Source organism: Candoia aspera, chromosome 1, assembly GCF_035149785.1.
Source record: "Candoia aspera isolate rCanAsp1 chromosome 1, rCanAsp1.hap2, whole genome shotgun sequence".
NCBI classification, from domain to species: Eukaryota; Metazoa; Chordata; class Lepidosauria; order Squamata; family Boidae; genus Candoia; species Candoia aspera.
Window position 1 is genome coordinate 200698522 of NC_086153.1, and position 18347 is coordinate 200716868.

At 39.6% G+C, this 18347-nt stretch overlaps 1 protein-coding gene across 1 annotated transcript in view; it reads left to right on the top strand.

Moving 5' to 3' along the window:
* The window catches only part of ACVR1 (activin A receptor type 1), a 75352-nt gene that overhangs the window by 18827 nt on the left and 38178 nt on the right, over positions 1-18347 (top strand). Inside the window, exon 2 of the mRNA XM_063318343.1 lies at positions 5718-5883. Coding sequence (XP_063174413.1) covers positions 5840-5883 — 44 coding nt within the window. The 5' untranslated portion in view covers positions 5718-5839. The remainder of the gene's footprint in view (positions 1-5717; positions 5884-18347) is intronic.

An 18347-nucleotide genomic window follows, 5' to 3' on the forward strand; every position in this document is an offset into this window, starting at 1 on the left:
AAACAATACACCAGAACCAAAGAAACCACTGCTTAGCATGCAGTATGTTCTTCCCATTGGAAGAAAGATGGTGGCAAGAATGGGGACAACTGGGTGACACTTCAGTCCTAAATCAGGCTCCTGCAGCCTAGGACTGCAAACTGTAGACAGAATGAAAATTCCTTGCCTGACCACATTTACTGCTTCACGGGCAGCCCCCTGGCTCTCCAAAACAGCTGTCACCTAAGGTGGGACAGTAGAAGGGAGCCTCCAAATACCCACTGAGAGATTCAGGTTACATAGCCTGCCATTAAGGATATGACAGGATGCTCTAAATGCTGCACCGTGTATCTGTGTGGAGGTACCTGCATCTCAGGCTGTAGGGATTCCCACCAAACAATGTACCACAAAATGTGTCCTGTTCTGGAGTGGCTTTCTAAACTTGCTTCAACTTAAAGCACCTTGAAATGTTTGTTGATTTGTCGTGGTGTGGCTGAATGACTCCATGGAGGAGGAGGAGTTCTTAGGCAGACCTTAAAGAAGGGTTTAAACTTTTCTTTCTGAAAAGGAAAGAAAATATTTGAAGCGTGCTTCATACTCCAGTCTTGAAATAACTTTCCTTTGAAGGAGGGAGCTCCTCCAAGTTTAGGATTTCCTAGTAAGGATGCTAGGGGCTCCCGCACAAGTCCTGTTGAGCAGGATGCAGCATGCCTAGGTATGGTGGGTCTCTCTTGCGACCATGGTTCTGACTGCCCTTATCTCGATGCTGTGTTGTGGAAAACTGGATTGGCGTTACATAAATCAAGATTTCTGGTTGTGTGTAGCTAGCTGCATGCGTAGCTTCTCTGTTCTGTATTGATTCTGGAGAGGCCCTGAGGTTTGATTTCGGCAGAAATGACACTGGAGACAGCTGTCTGTTAAGGAGGGTCATGCATACTAGCTACATTGATGAGAAAGATGTCTGGCGCCAGGGTACACATTAATAATAATATTTCAGTAAAGGGCTCTTTAATTTCCTTTTATTAAACTCCCTGACATGCTAGTCAGCGTTCAAAGGCTTTTAGCTCCTCCCTTTCAAACACTTCTGTCTATAGTGTTGGTGTTGAAGGCGGAAGTATTATATTTATCTCTTGGTTGTTTTGAAAGGAGGACAAAAAGACAGCATAATGCATATTTTGAGAATCTTATCAAGAGTTAAAAGGGAAATAAGAGTTTCATTAAAAATCTAGCTGGCTAGCAGGAAACATGTTTATCTAATCATTTGTTTATGTAGAAAAGAACAAAAGTTTTGTTCCCTCAAAGCAGATGCAATATTTTTTTTTCTTCCCTTTCCCTCTCGAGGATAGCCATAATTCCAGATGTTGTTTGGATTCATGATAGTGAATAGGGGAAAAAAAAATCTTAATGATAATAACAGAGTCAGACTGGCTGGTTCTGTTTTGTCAGGGAAATAGAGAGATAAAAACTCCATTAATGGTGTGTGCTTTGCCTAAGTAGCTAATAAAACAATGCCTTCTTCACTGGAAAATAAGTCCAGAGATTGGCAGCGTTCAGTGCCAAGAGCATAAGGAGACAGCTGGACAGACGGATGTTGTGTGTGTGTGTGAGAAGTGAAGGGTGTGAAGAGAAGGCTGTTAATGACTTAAGAATTTTGCAAGTTCTTCTTCACAATCTTTTTCTTTTCCATTGGTTAACTAGTTACTTCCATATATCTGTTGCTCTATATGTGCACATCAGAGCTGGTGTGGTAGCGTGGTTAAGGTCCTGGATGAAGAGTGGGAAGACTCAGGTTCTAGACTTTGCTTAGGCACAAAAGTGAGTGGCTTTGGGTTAGTCAGACTCTGTCGGGACTAGACCCACAAGTTAAAAACTTCTTTTTACCAACCTGTATTGGACCGGCATGTTAGATTACAGTCCATAACCTTCAGTGAAGAGGCTGTCATCCTGCAGTGGATTGATTTAGGATGATGATGATGATGATGATAGTAGTAGTAGTAGTAATAATAATATACAACAAAAGCTGTATAAAAATAAGCCATAATCTGTCATAGAATGGGCTTCTGACTAGTTTTTTAATATAATTCTATTTGTAAAAAAGACCTAAAAGATAAAGTCTCTTTCAAGCTGAATTCAACTTCTGATGATTTCATGGATACATCTGCATAGTTTTCTTGACATCAGTATAAAGTGGTTTGCCATTGCCTTTTTCTGGAATATTTTTGGACTTTCCACGCTGTCCTGCAGCACTGGTACTTCATGGCTGTTTTTCATCCCCGTACTAACTAAATCCAATTCTGCTTAGCTTTTTGAGGGTCAGCCATGAAAGTAATCTGCTTAGGTATGTCAGTACTGATCTTCATTTAGATTTATGAACTTCCACTAAATGATCTTGGAAGAGTTACTAAGCCGCAGTGGGTTAGCTTTGGAGTATCATCTGAACCTAGACCAGAGGTTCCATTAAGGGGCCCTGCCAATATTAATCACAGTTTATACCCATGCTTGTGGTGCATTTAACTGAACCATCACTTGGCAGGTGGCCCAAACATGGAAAGGGGAGTTAACCTTTTGTTTAGTTTCCATTCTTTCCAGACCTTGAGATGGGAAGCAGTAATGGTGTAAAATGGGTGTGTTTCTGCTTCAGCATTGCTTCTACTCAATACTGATGCTCAGTAGCGCCAACTCTAATTAGGCCTCCTCAATTTGGGGATTGGGGAAGGAGTACAGAAAGCAAGCTTGACTGTTGGTTTTCTGTATTATTTGGTGGGCACCCAAAGTAAGCTAGCTTAGTGTTTATCTACATTTACCAATTATCTCTCACTGGCTTTGTAAAGTAATGGTGAGAAGAACATTGGGGAGAAAGAGCCATGTATATTATCTTGAACTCCCTTTTGCAAATGATTCATATATTGTACGTGTAATAAAAGGGGGGAATAGGCAGTGTGGGGGAGTTGAAGGGGAAGCAGCCCCTTACCTTGGAAGAACTGAGGTTCGGGGCTGGGAGACACCAAACCGGAAATGGCTTGGATTGGGGTGGGTCCTTGGCTAATGACTGGTGGAATTCGGTTAACAGCAGCAGTGGGGAGTGCCAGGATTGCTGTTGCTAAGCGATGTGGTCACGTGACATCGTGCTTTACAACTGCATCGCTTAGTGACAGAAATTCCGGTCCCAATTTCCTGAGGACTACCTGTATTAACATCCAGTGGAAAACTCTCAGTGAGACATTGAGATGCAGGCAGGCCTTCTTATTACTATAGGCAGAACATGGGAACAGTCATTCTATAGGCAAGTTTTTTTTTAAAAAAAAACTTGAGTATCCTGTTTATTGTTTTTTAGGGGGCATTCTGTGTTGCCTGGTTTGTTTAGAAAACTGGCAGGCATTTTTTTGAACTAGAAAAACTGCATGTTGTCTTTGTTTTCTTCCTTTTGTCAGGGAAATAAAAATTCCCAAGTCACTTTGAGATGTGGGAAGAAGTTATCAGAGCTGGTCATAAACTTTCTGTGTGCTGTGTTCTGCAAGGTTCAAGCCAAGGTTGCTTTCCTTGCAGAATTAGAAGACATTTCCCTCATAATGGGGGAAAAAAACATATTTTTATTGGTTTCCCAAAAGCTGCTTCCACATTTCTGAGATAAAGGGAAATGAGAAGCACCCACTGATTTCTGGGATGACATCATATTTTACTCAAATTTTAGCTTTTTCATGCCTTTTTAAAGACGGCTTTCTGCTGCTTCTAATTTTAAGTTGTAATATCTGTTGAAGTACTCTGCTTATGTGGCATTAGAGTTTTCTATTTAAAAATGGAATTCATTTATTTTTACTATTGTATGCTGTCTTTGTTTCATAGTCAACAACCAAGGCGTTTGATAAAATCTCATTAAAAATAATTGTAATAAAAACATAGAGAAGAGCAGCTGCTCTTTGTTACATAATCAAGACTAAAACTTCTTGACCCTTAAACTAAACAATTTATTTACTTAAAATTTGAGTAAATAGGACTTTGCCTGTTGTTCAAAAGTTTTTAAAAGTCCACCTTGAATAGGGCTGGTAACTTCATGGATACATCCATGAAGAAGTATTTATTGATTTATATCCCCCTGCAACCTGACAATTCATACTGGTTCATACAATATAAGGAAAAATTAAAGCCTCCATGGTATCTATGTGGCCACTAAGAGTTGACACTGACTTGATGGCACATAATCACATAATCAATGATACATTTAAAATTACACTTCAATCAGAAAATCCATAGACACCATGAGATTAAGATCAACCCAATTTAAATAAAATATCAATATAGATATTGGGCAGTACATAGCATCATTGTAAGCCTCTCCAAAATAGCTACTGAAGAGGGGGCCAGTCTATTCTCCTCCTAAAAACTATTCCAAAGCAGCCAGGCTGCCATGAGAAGCAGTTCTTCCAATTTTTGGTTCCCTCACTTCATGATGGTATTGAACTAGAAGGAGTTTCTCCTTGAGCAAGCTACTAGGATGGTACTATTCAGGTTGGAATTCTCTTGGAAGCAACATTGAAGTGGCCTGCCATTGCCTATTTCTGGGATATTGTTTCAACTAGCCTTGCTTGCAATCCAGGTATTAGAATGTGGTCTCCAATTCAAGTTCTAACCGTGCTAAGCTTTTGGAGACCGACCAAGGTTGAAAAAGAACTGGTAGGGATTTTCCCCCTTCCTTGAACTGCACTTTTAAAATGCTTTGAACTTCAATAGCAGCAAGAGATTGTCAGTGATGCAGTGAAATCATTAGAGTGGGGTGCGCTGAAATGGTTTGTGAGGGTAGGTTTGCGATTCTGCTTTTTTTTTTTAAGCTCCAGGTAGGTGTGTTAAGCCCAGCACAGGCTTACAATACTTCCGTAATTAATCTTTCAACAGCAGTGAAAGAAACAGCAATAATAAGTCTGTTGAAAATGGGGGTTTCTCATCTAAATTTTGGCAATACAATCTTGGGAGGCTTCCTTGGTTGCAAAAATGGGATTGGGCCATATGGTGCCTGTGGATTGCCAATCCTTGCTCTAAAATGTGAGTGCAAAAAGAGCAGCTTGGGAACCACATGCCACCTACTATCTGCATCTGCAACTTTCAGAATGAACAAAGCCAGAAATTGGTGCTAGGTTTTTTTGTTGTTGTTGCATTTTGTGGAGGGAAGGTTGTGCTAGGTTTTTTTGTTGTTGTTGTTGCATTTTGTGGAGCAAAATGTGGGTCTTAAACTTTGCAGGTCCGCTTTGGGTCCCTGTCCCACCCATTTTTGGTGTTCAGTGAATGACAGGTACCCGAACGTGGTGTGGCAGGTCTGAAGGTGGCTGATCAAGGTTTCAGACTAATCTCCCTTTGGGGAAGGGAAAGTTCCGCTGTTGGAGGTTAATTACGGAACAAATTCTCTCTCTTCTAGTTCTCCGCTTAATCTCTGCTGCAAAGGGCACCAATGGAAGGGCCTGTGATGATGGTCATAAGCAGTAAACAGGCTTGTACACAGGTGTCCCCTTGTGTAAGAGGGATAGTGGAAGGAAGCCTGGTGACCACTGTGGCATTTCACAACTGCTGAAATTAGCATAAGTCAAATATAGTAGCTCAGAAGACATCATATTTAGCTTATGGTACCATTTATTTAAAACACAGCTCTTGTTCTCTGACTAATCACGCTTTGTTCTATTTGTAAAAGGAAAGAGAGTTTGTTCTTGATGACAGGAACAAGTTAAATACTGTTTTTGCCTTTGCTCCAGGAAAACAGAAGTTTCACTTCATGGCAAGAAGTGATATGCTGCAACAGAAACTGCCCCCCAAACTGGGCAGAAGGATCCTTCATAAATTGTGATCAGCGGCCCTTCAATCAGATTTTGCTGAGATGGGTTATACAGCTCACAGTTCAGTCCTGGGATTTATTCTTAGGTAAGTGTGTACAGAATGGCAACTCCATTAAGTAAACAATACATTGCTTCAGTCCCATACTTTTTAAAAAATCTGCTTGCTATGAGATACTGACATGGAAGCATTATTGCATCCATAATCTTAGGGTAATGGACCTGGAACAGATTTGGAGGACATGGCAGGGAAGGGGTAAAGGATCAATGGAAATTCCAGCTGCACAAGTTGGATAATAAAATGTTGGATGTAGCCCATTGCTTTCAGTTTTGCATTTCAGACTTCTTTGAGGATTGTAAAGGTTTTATCAGATACAACCTTCTAGTAGATAAAGAATCAGTATAATATGATGATGCACAGAATACATTGTTTTTGGCATGCATTTTCTTTTCTTTTCTTTTTTCTTTTCTTTGTCCCTTTGAGTCAGTTTTTTTTTTAAAATTTAACTCCTGGTGACTACCTGGACAAGTCCCTGTAGTTTTCTTGGCACTTCTTTTCTGAAGTGGTTTGCCATTGCCTTCTTCCTAGGGCTGAGAGAGAGTGACTGGCCCAAGGTCACCAAGCTGGCTTTGTGCCCAAGGCGGGACCAGAACTCATGGTCTCCTGGTTTCTAGCCCAATGCCTTAACCACTACACTAAATTGGCTCTCATTGTTTCTTAGGGTAGCAATAAAAATACATTAAAATTCCTGTGTCAGCCTTCCAGATATGTTATACTCCAGTTTTCATGCTGGCTGAGAAAGGGAAAAAAGTATTTTAGTACAATATATCTGAAAGACACCAGATCAGAAATGGTTGCTTCAAGATGAGGTAGAATATGCTTGATTTCCTATGATAGTCAGTTAACCAGTAAGATAATATCAATTATCATTTGAGCATTATGGGAAATTCAGAATACTATTACATTCATTCCAAGTCAGCGTTGAGTTGAATGGCCTTCTAAATCTAAATTATAAATAAACTTACCTTTTAAAGTGTATTATGGTGTAAGCTCGTAGCAAAATAATAATGAGGCTTCGTATGTAATTGTACCCACAACTTTTAGAACTGATCTTTGTTTTTATATCCCTTTGTTGCTGCTCAATTATTTGGTATTTGGGCTATACCTGATGTAACTCCTGAATGTTGTTCACTTATATTTTTATTTTCATATTACTATTACAATAATTGACCACAGTTTAGGAGTTAATGTGTGTTTCTTCTCTTCATTTCCAGAAATGTAACTAATGCACAGCGGACAAATTGGGCAAACTTGATCTTTATTTCAACCTCAGCAATGGAATCCTAATGTTCCTTCTTGCTGGGTCTCTTTTCTTTTTTCCTGAATATGCAATTAAAGTTGACCTTTAGGTCACCCCTATCAACATCCTGAGGCTGATTAGACCACTGTGACAATTTCAGGGGCAGCACTCCAAAAGTGCTTTGCAAAGGGTCTTTAGTTGGAGTTAAGCCTGCAAGTGTCTATAGTTTCTCATTTATTACAGGGGTGGGGTACATTTTATGGCTTAATGGATAAATAGGAACCTGACCAAGCATGTTGAAGTCTCTGTGTTGGCAGTAAGAAAAGCCACAGCCCGCTGTTGGTATGCAGCTTCCCAGCGCATTTGCACAGAAACCCCTTGCCTGTCCGCATATACTCATGTTCCTATATGACAGCTACCTGTGGTTCTCCTCTCTCTTAACAATGAGAGGAAAGAGAATCAGTGTTATAGAATCTTGAAATGGCTTCACTTGAATTTTCCATTTGAAAAAGATGTGAATGAAGTCTTCAAGAAGCACCATTTCATGATGATCCAAGCACCTTGAACCCACTGAACTTCAAAGTTTAAGTTAACTTTAAGGGTGAATGTTGTCCTGGGAAACTGCTACCTCAAGGCACTAGGAGTGGCAGCTCTCCAGTGAACTGCTTCTTGGTGGGGAGGCAAGAATGAAGTGAATCTCTGGGAAGCATCTTGAGGTCATAGAAGAAATGAGCCCTTTCTGGAACCTGGCAGACCAGATTTGATCATAGATTGATTATGTGCCATTAAGATATTGTCAGCTCTTAGCGACCACATAGATAGATTCTGTCCATGATGATCCCCCCTAACCTGGTCTTTCAGGTCCCCCATTGGTATACTCATCATGTCTGTCTACCTACCTTGCTGCTGGTCATCCTCTTCCTCTTTTTCCTTTCACCTTTCCCAGCATTAGAGCCTTCTCCAGAGAGCCAGGTATTTGTATAATGTGTCCGAAGTAGGATAATTTGAGCCTGATCATTTGTGCCTTGTGTGAGACCTCTGGGTTGATTTTTCAATGATCTATTTGTTTGTTTTCTTGGCTGTCCATGGTATTCTCAGGAGTCTTTTCCAACCCCAAGGTTCAAAAGCATCAACACCCTTCCTATCCTCCTGCTTCAAAGTCCAACTTTCACTTCCATAGAGTGTCACAGGGAATACCATGGGTTACACAGTTTTGATCTTTGTAGGTATAGGGACATCACAGCATTTGAATATCTTTCCCAAGGCCTTCATAGCTGTTCTATCCAGTGCTAGTCTGCAGCGTATTTCTTAGCTGCTTGTTCCTTTACTGTTGATGGTTCATCCTATGGTTCAGCTATCCATCACTTCAACCTCTTCATTGTCAGTTCTAAGGGTAGTTGTTGTACCTGTGACATTAGTTTGGTCTTCTTTATATTTAAATTTAGTCCCATTTTTTCAGTGTACTCTTCGACTTTTATTTCTACAGCCTGCAAGTCCTTTGCATTTTCAGCTATCAGAGTAGTGTCATCAGTATAGCGTAGGTTATTAATCTTTCTTCTTCCAATTTTAAACCATGCTCATCTTCCAATCCAGCTTCCTTTCATATAGGCTGAACAAAAAAGGGGATAGTATACAGTCTGGTTGCACTGCTTTGCCAACCTGGAGCCAGCCTGTCTCACCATGTTCTATCTGTACTGTGGCTTCCTGACTGGTATATGAGTCACTCGTGAGTCACTTGTTGAGATGGGCGGCTATAGAAATTAAATCAGTCAATAAATTTCTCATGAGGACAATGAGATGTTCTGGGATTCCCATTTTTCTGAGCACATTCCATAGCTTGACATGATTGACACAATCAGAGGCCTTTCTGTAATCAATGAAACACATAGTGACTTTTTGGTATTCAGATTTGATCAACAGGCTGAAAATTCTCCATGGCTGATTTATAAAGAGGGCAGAAATTCTACTAATTCTGGGGTCTGCTATTTCTCCAGTACATGAGAAGTCAGTTACCTGTTTAGAGATCAGAGCACATTCAGTAGTCTTTCTGTTTGCATGAACTGAGTGCCAAGCTATGTTCTGTATGTTTTACTTAAAAGTAAAGGTAGTGTGGTTTATGGAAGCCAGTATTTTCCCCTAAAGTCCTGCCTTGGACTTGTGGACAAGCTAGAGAATCTTGTTACTCTTTGTTCAGTGGGCAGTGAGGCTCACAGCTGTTTGGGTTGCTTTACTGCGGCCTTTTATTCCATGGCAAAATAAAGACATGTAGCTATCCAGTTAAGATTTGCTTTCCCATTGACTTGTGTGGGTAACTGGAGTACAAGAGTGGTATAAGCTGTATCTGCGGGAGGTTGGGATTTATTACATCCCCATTATCCTAAGAAAAGCTCTTTTGTTGAGCAGCATCTCTGATGCAGTGACAGCTGTAAGCAGGACAGATTCATGCGGTAGTGATTGCACTTCTGATACCAGCAGGCTTCCCACATCTTTGAGAAGCAAACAGCAGAAATTAACAGAAGCCTCCTTATTTATCGCTCTTTCTAGGAGTATTTGGTACACTGCGCTCTATCCAAGGACCTTGCAAAACTACTGAAGCCTAGTTAGAATAACAAATTAGGGTAACTTTACATAGGAATAACAGTTCATGATAGTCACAAGTATTACTAATATTTTTTCTTACCTTCTATGTATATTTGCCTCTAAGCCTGCTGGCAAACTAACAGGACAGAACAAAATGATTTTATAGAGCAGCTTTAAACCAGCCAACATACGTCTCCAGCTTTTGCATTTTTCCCAGGAAAAAATTGCCTTGATTTCAAAATTTCCAGAAATTTGAAGAACATGTGCAGAAATTATAGACATAAACATATTTGGCCATTTTTTGGACAGATCAAAGACCTCAGTATTTTTATATTTTAAACACATGTGTGACATACATTAGAGAGTATTCTTACACTAAAGTGTGTTAGCTACTTTCTCCCCTTCATGTTTACCCACTTCCATGTTCACTTGATCAAGGCTAATAGATTTTGTTGGAAGTAAAATAGCTGTGTGGTTTAAAAGCTTTTGATGGAATGTCAGAGGATTCCTTATATCACAGGAGTGGTCAGTACTTCAAATTCTGTCACTTTGGATTGACTCTAGTTTTCTGTCTTTTCATTAAAAGTAATCCTAATACACAGATTTGTTTAAAATCTAGAAGTATTTGAAGGGGGACATATAAGATGGGTTGAGTGTTACTTTTATGCTAGAGTAACCTCACTTGAAAAAGTCTTCCCCATCCTTTACAGGAGGAAAGTTAGAAATGTGGATGAAATGTTGGCATTGCTACATTTGCTTCTTTGCTTGGATTCACCCTGTGCAAAAAATTGCTTTGTTTCATACAGGTCAGGAATGAGAAATTAATATTTTTGCAAAGTTATATACCATTGTATAACACTTTTGTATGGTAATCCCTGGACTTTAATCCCAACTTCACTTATGACTACCATTTTGATCCCTTGTAGTTCCTACCCTGCTTGGTTATTTGGCATCAGGGCTTTTCACTTTTGCTTGGCCCACTTGCTTCAACATGTTTCTTAGATGATGGTCCTTCACACACAACATTCTCAGCCACATTTTCATTTGTCAGGATGAAGACCAAGAAAGTTAATTGTATATAAGGAAAACTACTGTAACCACAATCTTGTATCCATGGTTTATGTAGCTGCAGTCCAGCTCATTGCCTGCATCTGGTCAAATTGCAAGCTTACAATTGAGCAGCCACTTTTCTTCTGGGAAAATGAGATGGAGAAAGAGCAAACACAACATAGAGTTTCTCCTCCTACAGTGTCTCTGCTCCTCCTCCTTGGTTTTTTATTCCAGGTCCTTTTTCAAAACAAAGGATATAGGGGAAAGTTTAGCTTTCCTCTGTCCTGTGCACTGCCCCATACCTGAAAAGTTTACTGAAGAGCCTTTCCCCATTGTAGTCAGCAAACATCAAAAAGAATTGCTGGTTGACCAGTGTCACAAGGTTGCTGGGCTACCGTGAGAAAGGAGACAGCTCTCAAAATGCAGGTGGCTGTGCTGTGTTTGTTGGGGAGCATTCACTGAGTAAATCTCTTGTCCATCGGGCAGCGTTAAGCCTACACTTAGCATGCCCCAAAATGTGTATCTAACACAATTCTGAGACTAGAAGCTGGTCAGATGAGGATTGAGATTAGAGCATGGTTATTAATCTTTAATTACTGGCTTAAATGCCATTATTTGATGCTGATTCCATCCCTTCTTTCAGATGAGTTTGAGTCCTCTTGGACTCAAGCAACAGATTAAAACCTTCTATTATGTGACCTCTCTCTTGACTCCTTATATTCTCTTGATTTCACTCAGGCTAAGAGAATTATTAAAGACAGACTTTTAGACATTGAAACACTTAACACTTGGCAATGTTAAGCCGACACTTAGCATGCCCCAAAATGTATATCTAACGCAATTCTGAGGACTCATTCCAAATACTGTCCAAACTTGGCTTAACCATGTTAGGTGGAAACCAGCCAACTGCATAAACTCGCTTATCTCTCCACCCCAACAAAGGTTGTTCTTAAGAGCCAGATACAATACCATACCGTTTTATACAGCAGATTCAGTAAAACCCCCATGAACCTGTCCTTGTGGTAATGGTTCAGCTGAATCTATTCTCCACATGCTGCTGTACTGCTACCTTTACAATGATATTCGAAGAAGACTCATCTTCCCTCTCTTGCTGCATGCACTGAATTATCCTGAGGAATTTCTTGTCAACTTTCTCTTATCAGACAAGAAAAGTGCTATCTTCCTTAATGGAACGAAGTTCTGTATAGCTGCTGTGAATGTGCACAAACAATTGACTACTGCCCATGACTGACATCCTCATACCTGATTCATTTATCTTATGGTTATGTGGATGCTTTGTTTGCTTTCTCCCCTCTTTCTGCTTTAATTAGTTCATATATGTTCTGTTTTATCTAGTCACTGACCAAAATAAATATATTATCTTATCTTACACTTCGCATGTCAAGCAAGCCCATTTGTGTTGTCGTCCCAGAGCAGCCTTTCCTGTCCTCTAGAAATGTTGGACGTTGACTCTCAGAGTCCCTCGTCAGTAGTATTCATGGCCGCTCTTCTTCAGCGCTCTACTGTGTCTCAAAAGCTTGTTGTGGCAGGAAAGTTACAGGAGAAGAATGATTAAACTTGCTTTTTAATCCTGTGATGTGGCAGAAGTATTACATTAGGGTTCCCTAGAGGTTACATATAAAATGTCATGAATTTAAGGGTAACTGCTTGTAGTAGACAAGCTATTTATGTGGAAGACTTTCAAGAGTAAGTACTGAAATGCCCCTTAGTGTGAGAATGTGCTTTTTAGATCGAATGTTTTCCCTCTATGTCCCATTGCCTTTAGTTTTGCTTTTCCTGCTAGAGAAAAAAATTGAGTTTTCTTAGTAAACTGAAAAAAGAGCACTCTATTTTCAGGTGCTGGGAAGGAGCAAAGCAGTACACACGGGCTGCATTGCAGCGTTTAGATTTTCTAAATGTGTTCTTGGCTTAGTCTAGCATATTTGCAGATGGCCTACTCTCTGGGGATATGCTGCAACCTTTTTAAACTGGCTTCCCTCCTCCCCTTACTATTCTTATACAATTAGCTTGCTTGTTGTCTCCCAAGACATTATACTGTCTTTCCCTGCACAGATTTGTATTTTGTGGTGAACATATTTAATTAACAGCTGTGCATCTGAGTCATGCTGCAAATTATCCATTCCCCCTTCCCTCCCCGCCTTTAGCAATAAGGTAAAACTTCCCAGCTGAAGTGTAAGTAAATTCTATCAGCTTCCCCAGTGGATAGCATTGGGGAAGCTGGAAAGAAAGGGGGAAGTTGGCAAATTGCATACATCAACTCAAGTCTTCCTTGAGTTCAGCTCAGCTCTTAGTGACTACATAGAATATCCAGGCAAGATTTCTGGCCACAGTACAGCATAGGCTTGCCACTCCTCCTTCGACTTCCCAGTCTAAATTACTCCTTGGGATTTCTTGGTGGGGCCCATCTAAGTGCTAATCCAGTTTGACCTTGGTTATCTTTTTCCAAGAGGATACTGTAGGTGCTGCCCTGTCGTGTACTATGCTGCATCTTGCGTTACCTTTTCTCTTTGACAGCGAGAAGAGTGTGTGTATGATATTGTTGTCTCCCCTAAACACTCAAGGTACAGAGACCGTAACTGGTAACTTCTTGGAATGGGTGTTTATATGTGTGTAGAAATTCTACCGGCTAGAATTGCTCAGATTTCTATTTATGGCAGCAGTCCTTCTGTAAGTGTGAATGCAACACATTGTTAACACATTTTAAGTATCTTGCTGGCTAAAAGAGCATGTCCTTCATTTATGGAGCAGCTATTATGCTAGGCGAGGCACCTGATAAAGACTGGCTCATGTCAGGAGAAAAACTGCCTGCGTGTGTTGGCGTCTGGCCAGAGTCTGAGTGCTGTAAGTCTCTGTGTGTTGGGCTGCAGCTTGGGAGCATTGGAAATCTGAGGGGGAGGCAAATAAGGGCTGAGCCCTGAAGGGCTCTCTTGGCCAAGAAGAAAACATCTGGGGCATATGTTTAACAGACTGTTCCTTGGCTTAAATTTTCCCCACCCAGCAGCACCCAAGGCGTGAATGTCTGCATTCCACAGTGTGCAAGTGCTTGGCTTAACAAATTATTGATGTGTCTAGATTGTTCTCACAGAGGGAGGAAGAACAAGGAGCATTAGCTCATCCTGCAGTAAAAGCAGCACGTTAAATTCTTCACCTAATACAGTACTGATAATGCTAATATTTATTGCAGAAGAACTTGTTTTCTCTCTTCCAGGCAGGTCCCTTCTGCTGCAATGTGTGTCTGCTTGCATTGGAGAGAGTTGAGAATTCTGGCCACATTGATTCAAGAAGCATGATTTGTGCATGAAGCGAGTGCTCTTGTAAAAACATTAGAGAATTATAATTAACGTAATGGTACAAGCTTCTGTAGAGTCAGAGATGTCTTTAAACAGTGTGGTTTGAAACTTAAATATTTCTATCTGGCTTTACCTTAGTACGTCTGAGGCATGAAGAGGGGGATATTGCAGAACTTGACATAAGTCTTAGTATATGGGAAGGGAAGAATCTGGCATTAAAGGGCCCCCCCTCATCCAATAAATAATCCAGTGGAAAAGGGGGGAAAATCTAGATTGTGTTTCCTCCTCTTCCATTGATTTTCCTGAGTATCCAGTTGTGTAGTACTTTCCTGTTGAAGGCTATCTGAAAATGAAATTGATTAGAAACTATCAAATTCTTCTGCACCTTTGTTTAAGGAGGCATCTCCTTTTTCTCCTAAGAAGAGGGATGCATTGTTGTGGCATTTCCTTTGTTGCACTAAAATAACTTTCCCTGACCGGATGCTGTCTTGATATGTTGGATCACAGCTGTCACCGTCCCCAGGTAGTAATGCAATACATCAGAAAGGCGCCAAGTTAGGGAATGCTATACTATGTGCATGCCATGTTTGCTATATTTTAAGTATTGCAAGTTACCTATGCCTGCGTACATTCTTGGGGTACATGTGGAGTGTCAGTTAGCTTTTTCCACTATCTATAGCTACCCATAAGCTCACAAGCATGCAGGGGTCGTGAACCCTGACGGACAAGTGATTTGTAACAGGAGAACACTTCAGAAGCCTCTAAGATTTTTCTGGGAAGAGGTTCTCTTCCACAGACTTAATGAATGGACAAGCAGTCCGTAGAATCAAAGACACAGGCATCGTCTAACGTTCTTGTGCTTATTAAGCATTATTTTTAAGCACAGTTATTAAGGGTGTATAATTCATTAATTGTCTTGTGAGAGCAATCTCTTTAGAGTAAAGGATTCTGTCAGTATATCGTTCATCTTTGTAGTTTGCAAAAGGACAATATAATAATAAAACAAAGATCCTGCTTCAGATTTTAGTAATCAGTATTTTTTTTAAAAAAATTCTTCATTTTATATGTAAAATAAAGAGACTGTTGGAATCACGCAGTAAGGGAGTCCTTTGATCATAGAGCTATATTTTTGTTGTACGATGTCATGCATGGAATGAATATCAAATATACAGAGTTTCTTTAGATCAAGCATCATTAACTCCTAACTCTTTAAAGACAGTGTCAAATGAATGTTAATTGCTTCATCTTAAATATATGGAATGGATTTTTTTAATGGAAGCATAATAAACTTCATGTGAACACTTTTTATTATTCTCATTGATAAGAGATTAAGCAGGTGAATTTTATCTGGACATTTTCCTCCCCATAAGTGTGTCTATGGAAGCTATTCTGTAGCATTTTGCAAAGGGCTTTAGTGAGCAGCAACTTCATGGTGTTCTTGCTCACCATTGCAAAAGGTCCGATTAGCTGTTGCCATAAAAGAGAGCAGAGGGCCTAGTGGCACCTTGAAGACTGATGGCATAACCTTTTGTAGGCTAGTGTTCCCATCATCTAATGATCTGGCTGTATCTAATACAGATGTCATTAGCAAACAAACAAACAAACAAACAAATAAGCCGACAACCATTTATTGAACTTTTATATATGTAATGTGTCCTTTCGGAAGAAAGAACAGTAATACATACATGGAACTATCATTATCATCACAATCATCTCCCCTCAGCAAAACTTACAGATAATCCACGCCATTATCTGAAATGTTTATGTTCAGTTTTGTCTCTGTATATTACCTCTAGCTTTGTAAATTCCAGCACAAATTTTACCACAATTGAATAACAATAACAACAACAATATATACTTAGCAATGCAAAATAAATGGTCAGCTTTACAGGAAGTAAAGAGAGAGAGTACATGTCAAGAGCTTTAGACCATGACAGTTTATATTAAAATTCGTTTTGCTAGTCTCTAAGGTGTTAAAAGAATGTTTGTGTAACTCAGAACCTTAGCATTTACTTGGTATGGTTATGCAATCCAATCCAATGAGTGAACAGAACGCCTTTGTTTATAATGGTGTTCTGTTAGGCAAAAGGAAGTATGACTTCCTTGCTGGCCTGTCTGAATGGTTTTTCTAATATAGATAGATAATACAGCAATTAATGGCAATGAGACTATCTAGAGGCTTATATTTAATCTTGGAAATACCTTTTGCAAAACGAAAACTGCGTGCACAAATACAGACGTGTATAGAAGGTATAGTGGGTTAGTAATTCTACATAAATTTAACCAAAATTGTATGTAGTACTGATGTGTACCTGATTGTGTGTGTATTGGAGAGCACTGCTCTCCAATAACACAACGTCTGTGTGTTTAGCTTGCAGGTGCCTTCTATTTTTGACCAAAATGCTAGTCCCCGAGTCAGCATCTCTTTCTGAGACAGTTGTTGTTGTTGTTATTGTTATTCAATTGTGGTAAAATTTGTGCTGGAATTTACAAAGCTAGAGGTAATATACAGAGACAAAACTGAACATAAACATTTCAGATAATGGCGTGGATTATCTGTAAGTTTTGCTGAGGGGAGATGATTGTGATGATAATGATAGTTCCATGTATATATTACTGTTCTTTTTTCCAAAAGGACACATTACATATATAAAAGTTCAATAAATGGTTGTCAGCTTATTTGTTTGTTTGTTTGTTTGAATTTATATGGCCGTCCATCTCACACAAAGTGATACTGGGAGGCCTACAACAAAACCAGCCATTAAAATGGAATTTAAAAAAACAAAACAAACAATCAGCATAAGTAAAGCCAAGATTGTGAGAGGGTTAATTAAACTGTCAGACCTGGTGCAACTTAGGGCCAAGCGTGGTGCAGCTTAGGGCCCAGTCTGGGTTATCTTGATCAGGTAGCAATATGCTTTCAACTTTAAAGGTTGTCTTTGGAAGGTACTTATGTTGATAGTGGTTTAGATAATGCTATTGACATACATTTTAGAGGAAATTATAATGTGAAATTGAATACAAAATAAGACTGATCTGCTCTGTAAAGAATAGATTGGGAGTAGCAGGCAGCCTGCCAGCATTCCTTCTGTGGCCATAGAGCCCCCGCTCCCCTGCCCCAAGGTGTGCTAAAAATGTAGAACTTTTTTGGAGGTTTTTGTGGAATTTAAGGAAAAAAACGCTTGGTTCTTAAGACACTGAAACCCCAATATATCATCCTTCCAGAATGAGTCTCAGTACATCCCTCAAGCAAATGGAACTTGCCAATCCAAGTTCTAAAACATTATGTCTTGGATCCAAGCCATTCCTTCATTCCATTGCCCCCTAACTCCCCTGCCCCCTCAGATGAAGGCTCAGTTTTCAGTGACCCAGAGGGTTGTGTTTTCTAGGCTTTGATTATCTTTTTTGTTTAATAATCATCCTTCTGGGTGTTTTCATGTTTATCTAGGTGAAAGGCAGCAGTGAAACCTGACTTCTTGTGTAAAATTCTTGGCATCTGTTTGTGGAGTTGATGTGTGTTTTCAAAATTAACAGCCTTTCTTTCTAGGTCTATTTCTGACTTGCTTGAATTTACAGGCTAGCAGCGTATCTTACATTCTCTGAGCAAAATGGCAGCCAGCAAGAAATCTTGACATCCCTTCCAAAAGTTTCTTGGCAGGACTTCAACTGCCTAAACAGTTCGTTGGCTTGTGTTAGAGAATTTAGTATAGTAGAGAGCTGGGCTCTACTTCTTATTAAGCATTATATATCAAGAAGTGCTTGACTTTTCCTCCCTAAGGGTATCATTTAAACAGCTTGTCTTGATCAATAGAATAGTTTCCTGATAAAACGAATACAGAATCGGTATTTTTGGCAAGCTAATGCTGCAAATTGTTCCTTCCTTTTGCTTTTGTTCCTGCAAGGTCTGTGTAGGAACTCAACACTGAGGACCTAGTTTGTATTTTGCTATGTGCATAAAGGCTACCATTAGTTAGTGTACATTTTGTTCACAGTGATAATCATACATGTAGCATTTCAGCAAAATATTCAAACAGCATATAATTAGCTTGAAAACATGTAGCCCAAACCATCCATGAATGAAATCTCCTGTTGCACAATTGGAATTTGGTAGTATGGTTTTCCCTTCCTCTTGCCCCCTCCCCATCTCTCCCTGTTTTCCCTTTTAGAGCATATTTAAGAATATACTGGGTACCTCATACTAAAGAGGCTCTAGCATTCTTTTTCTTTAAAAAATGTTATTGTATGACATTAATATGAAACAATTTCATATATATTAAGAATGTGATCTAACATTAAATTTAAAAGAAGAA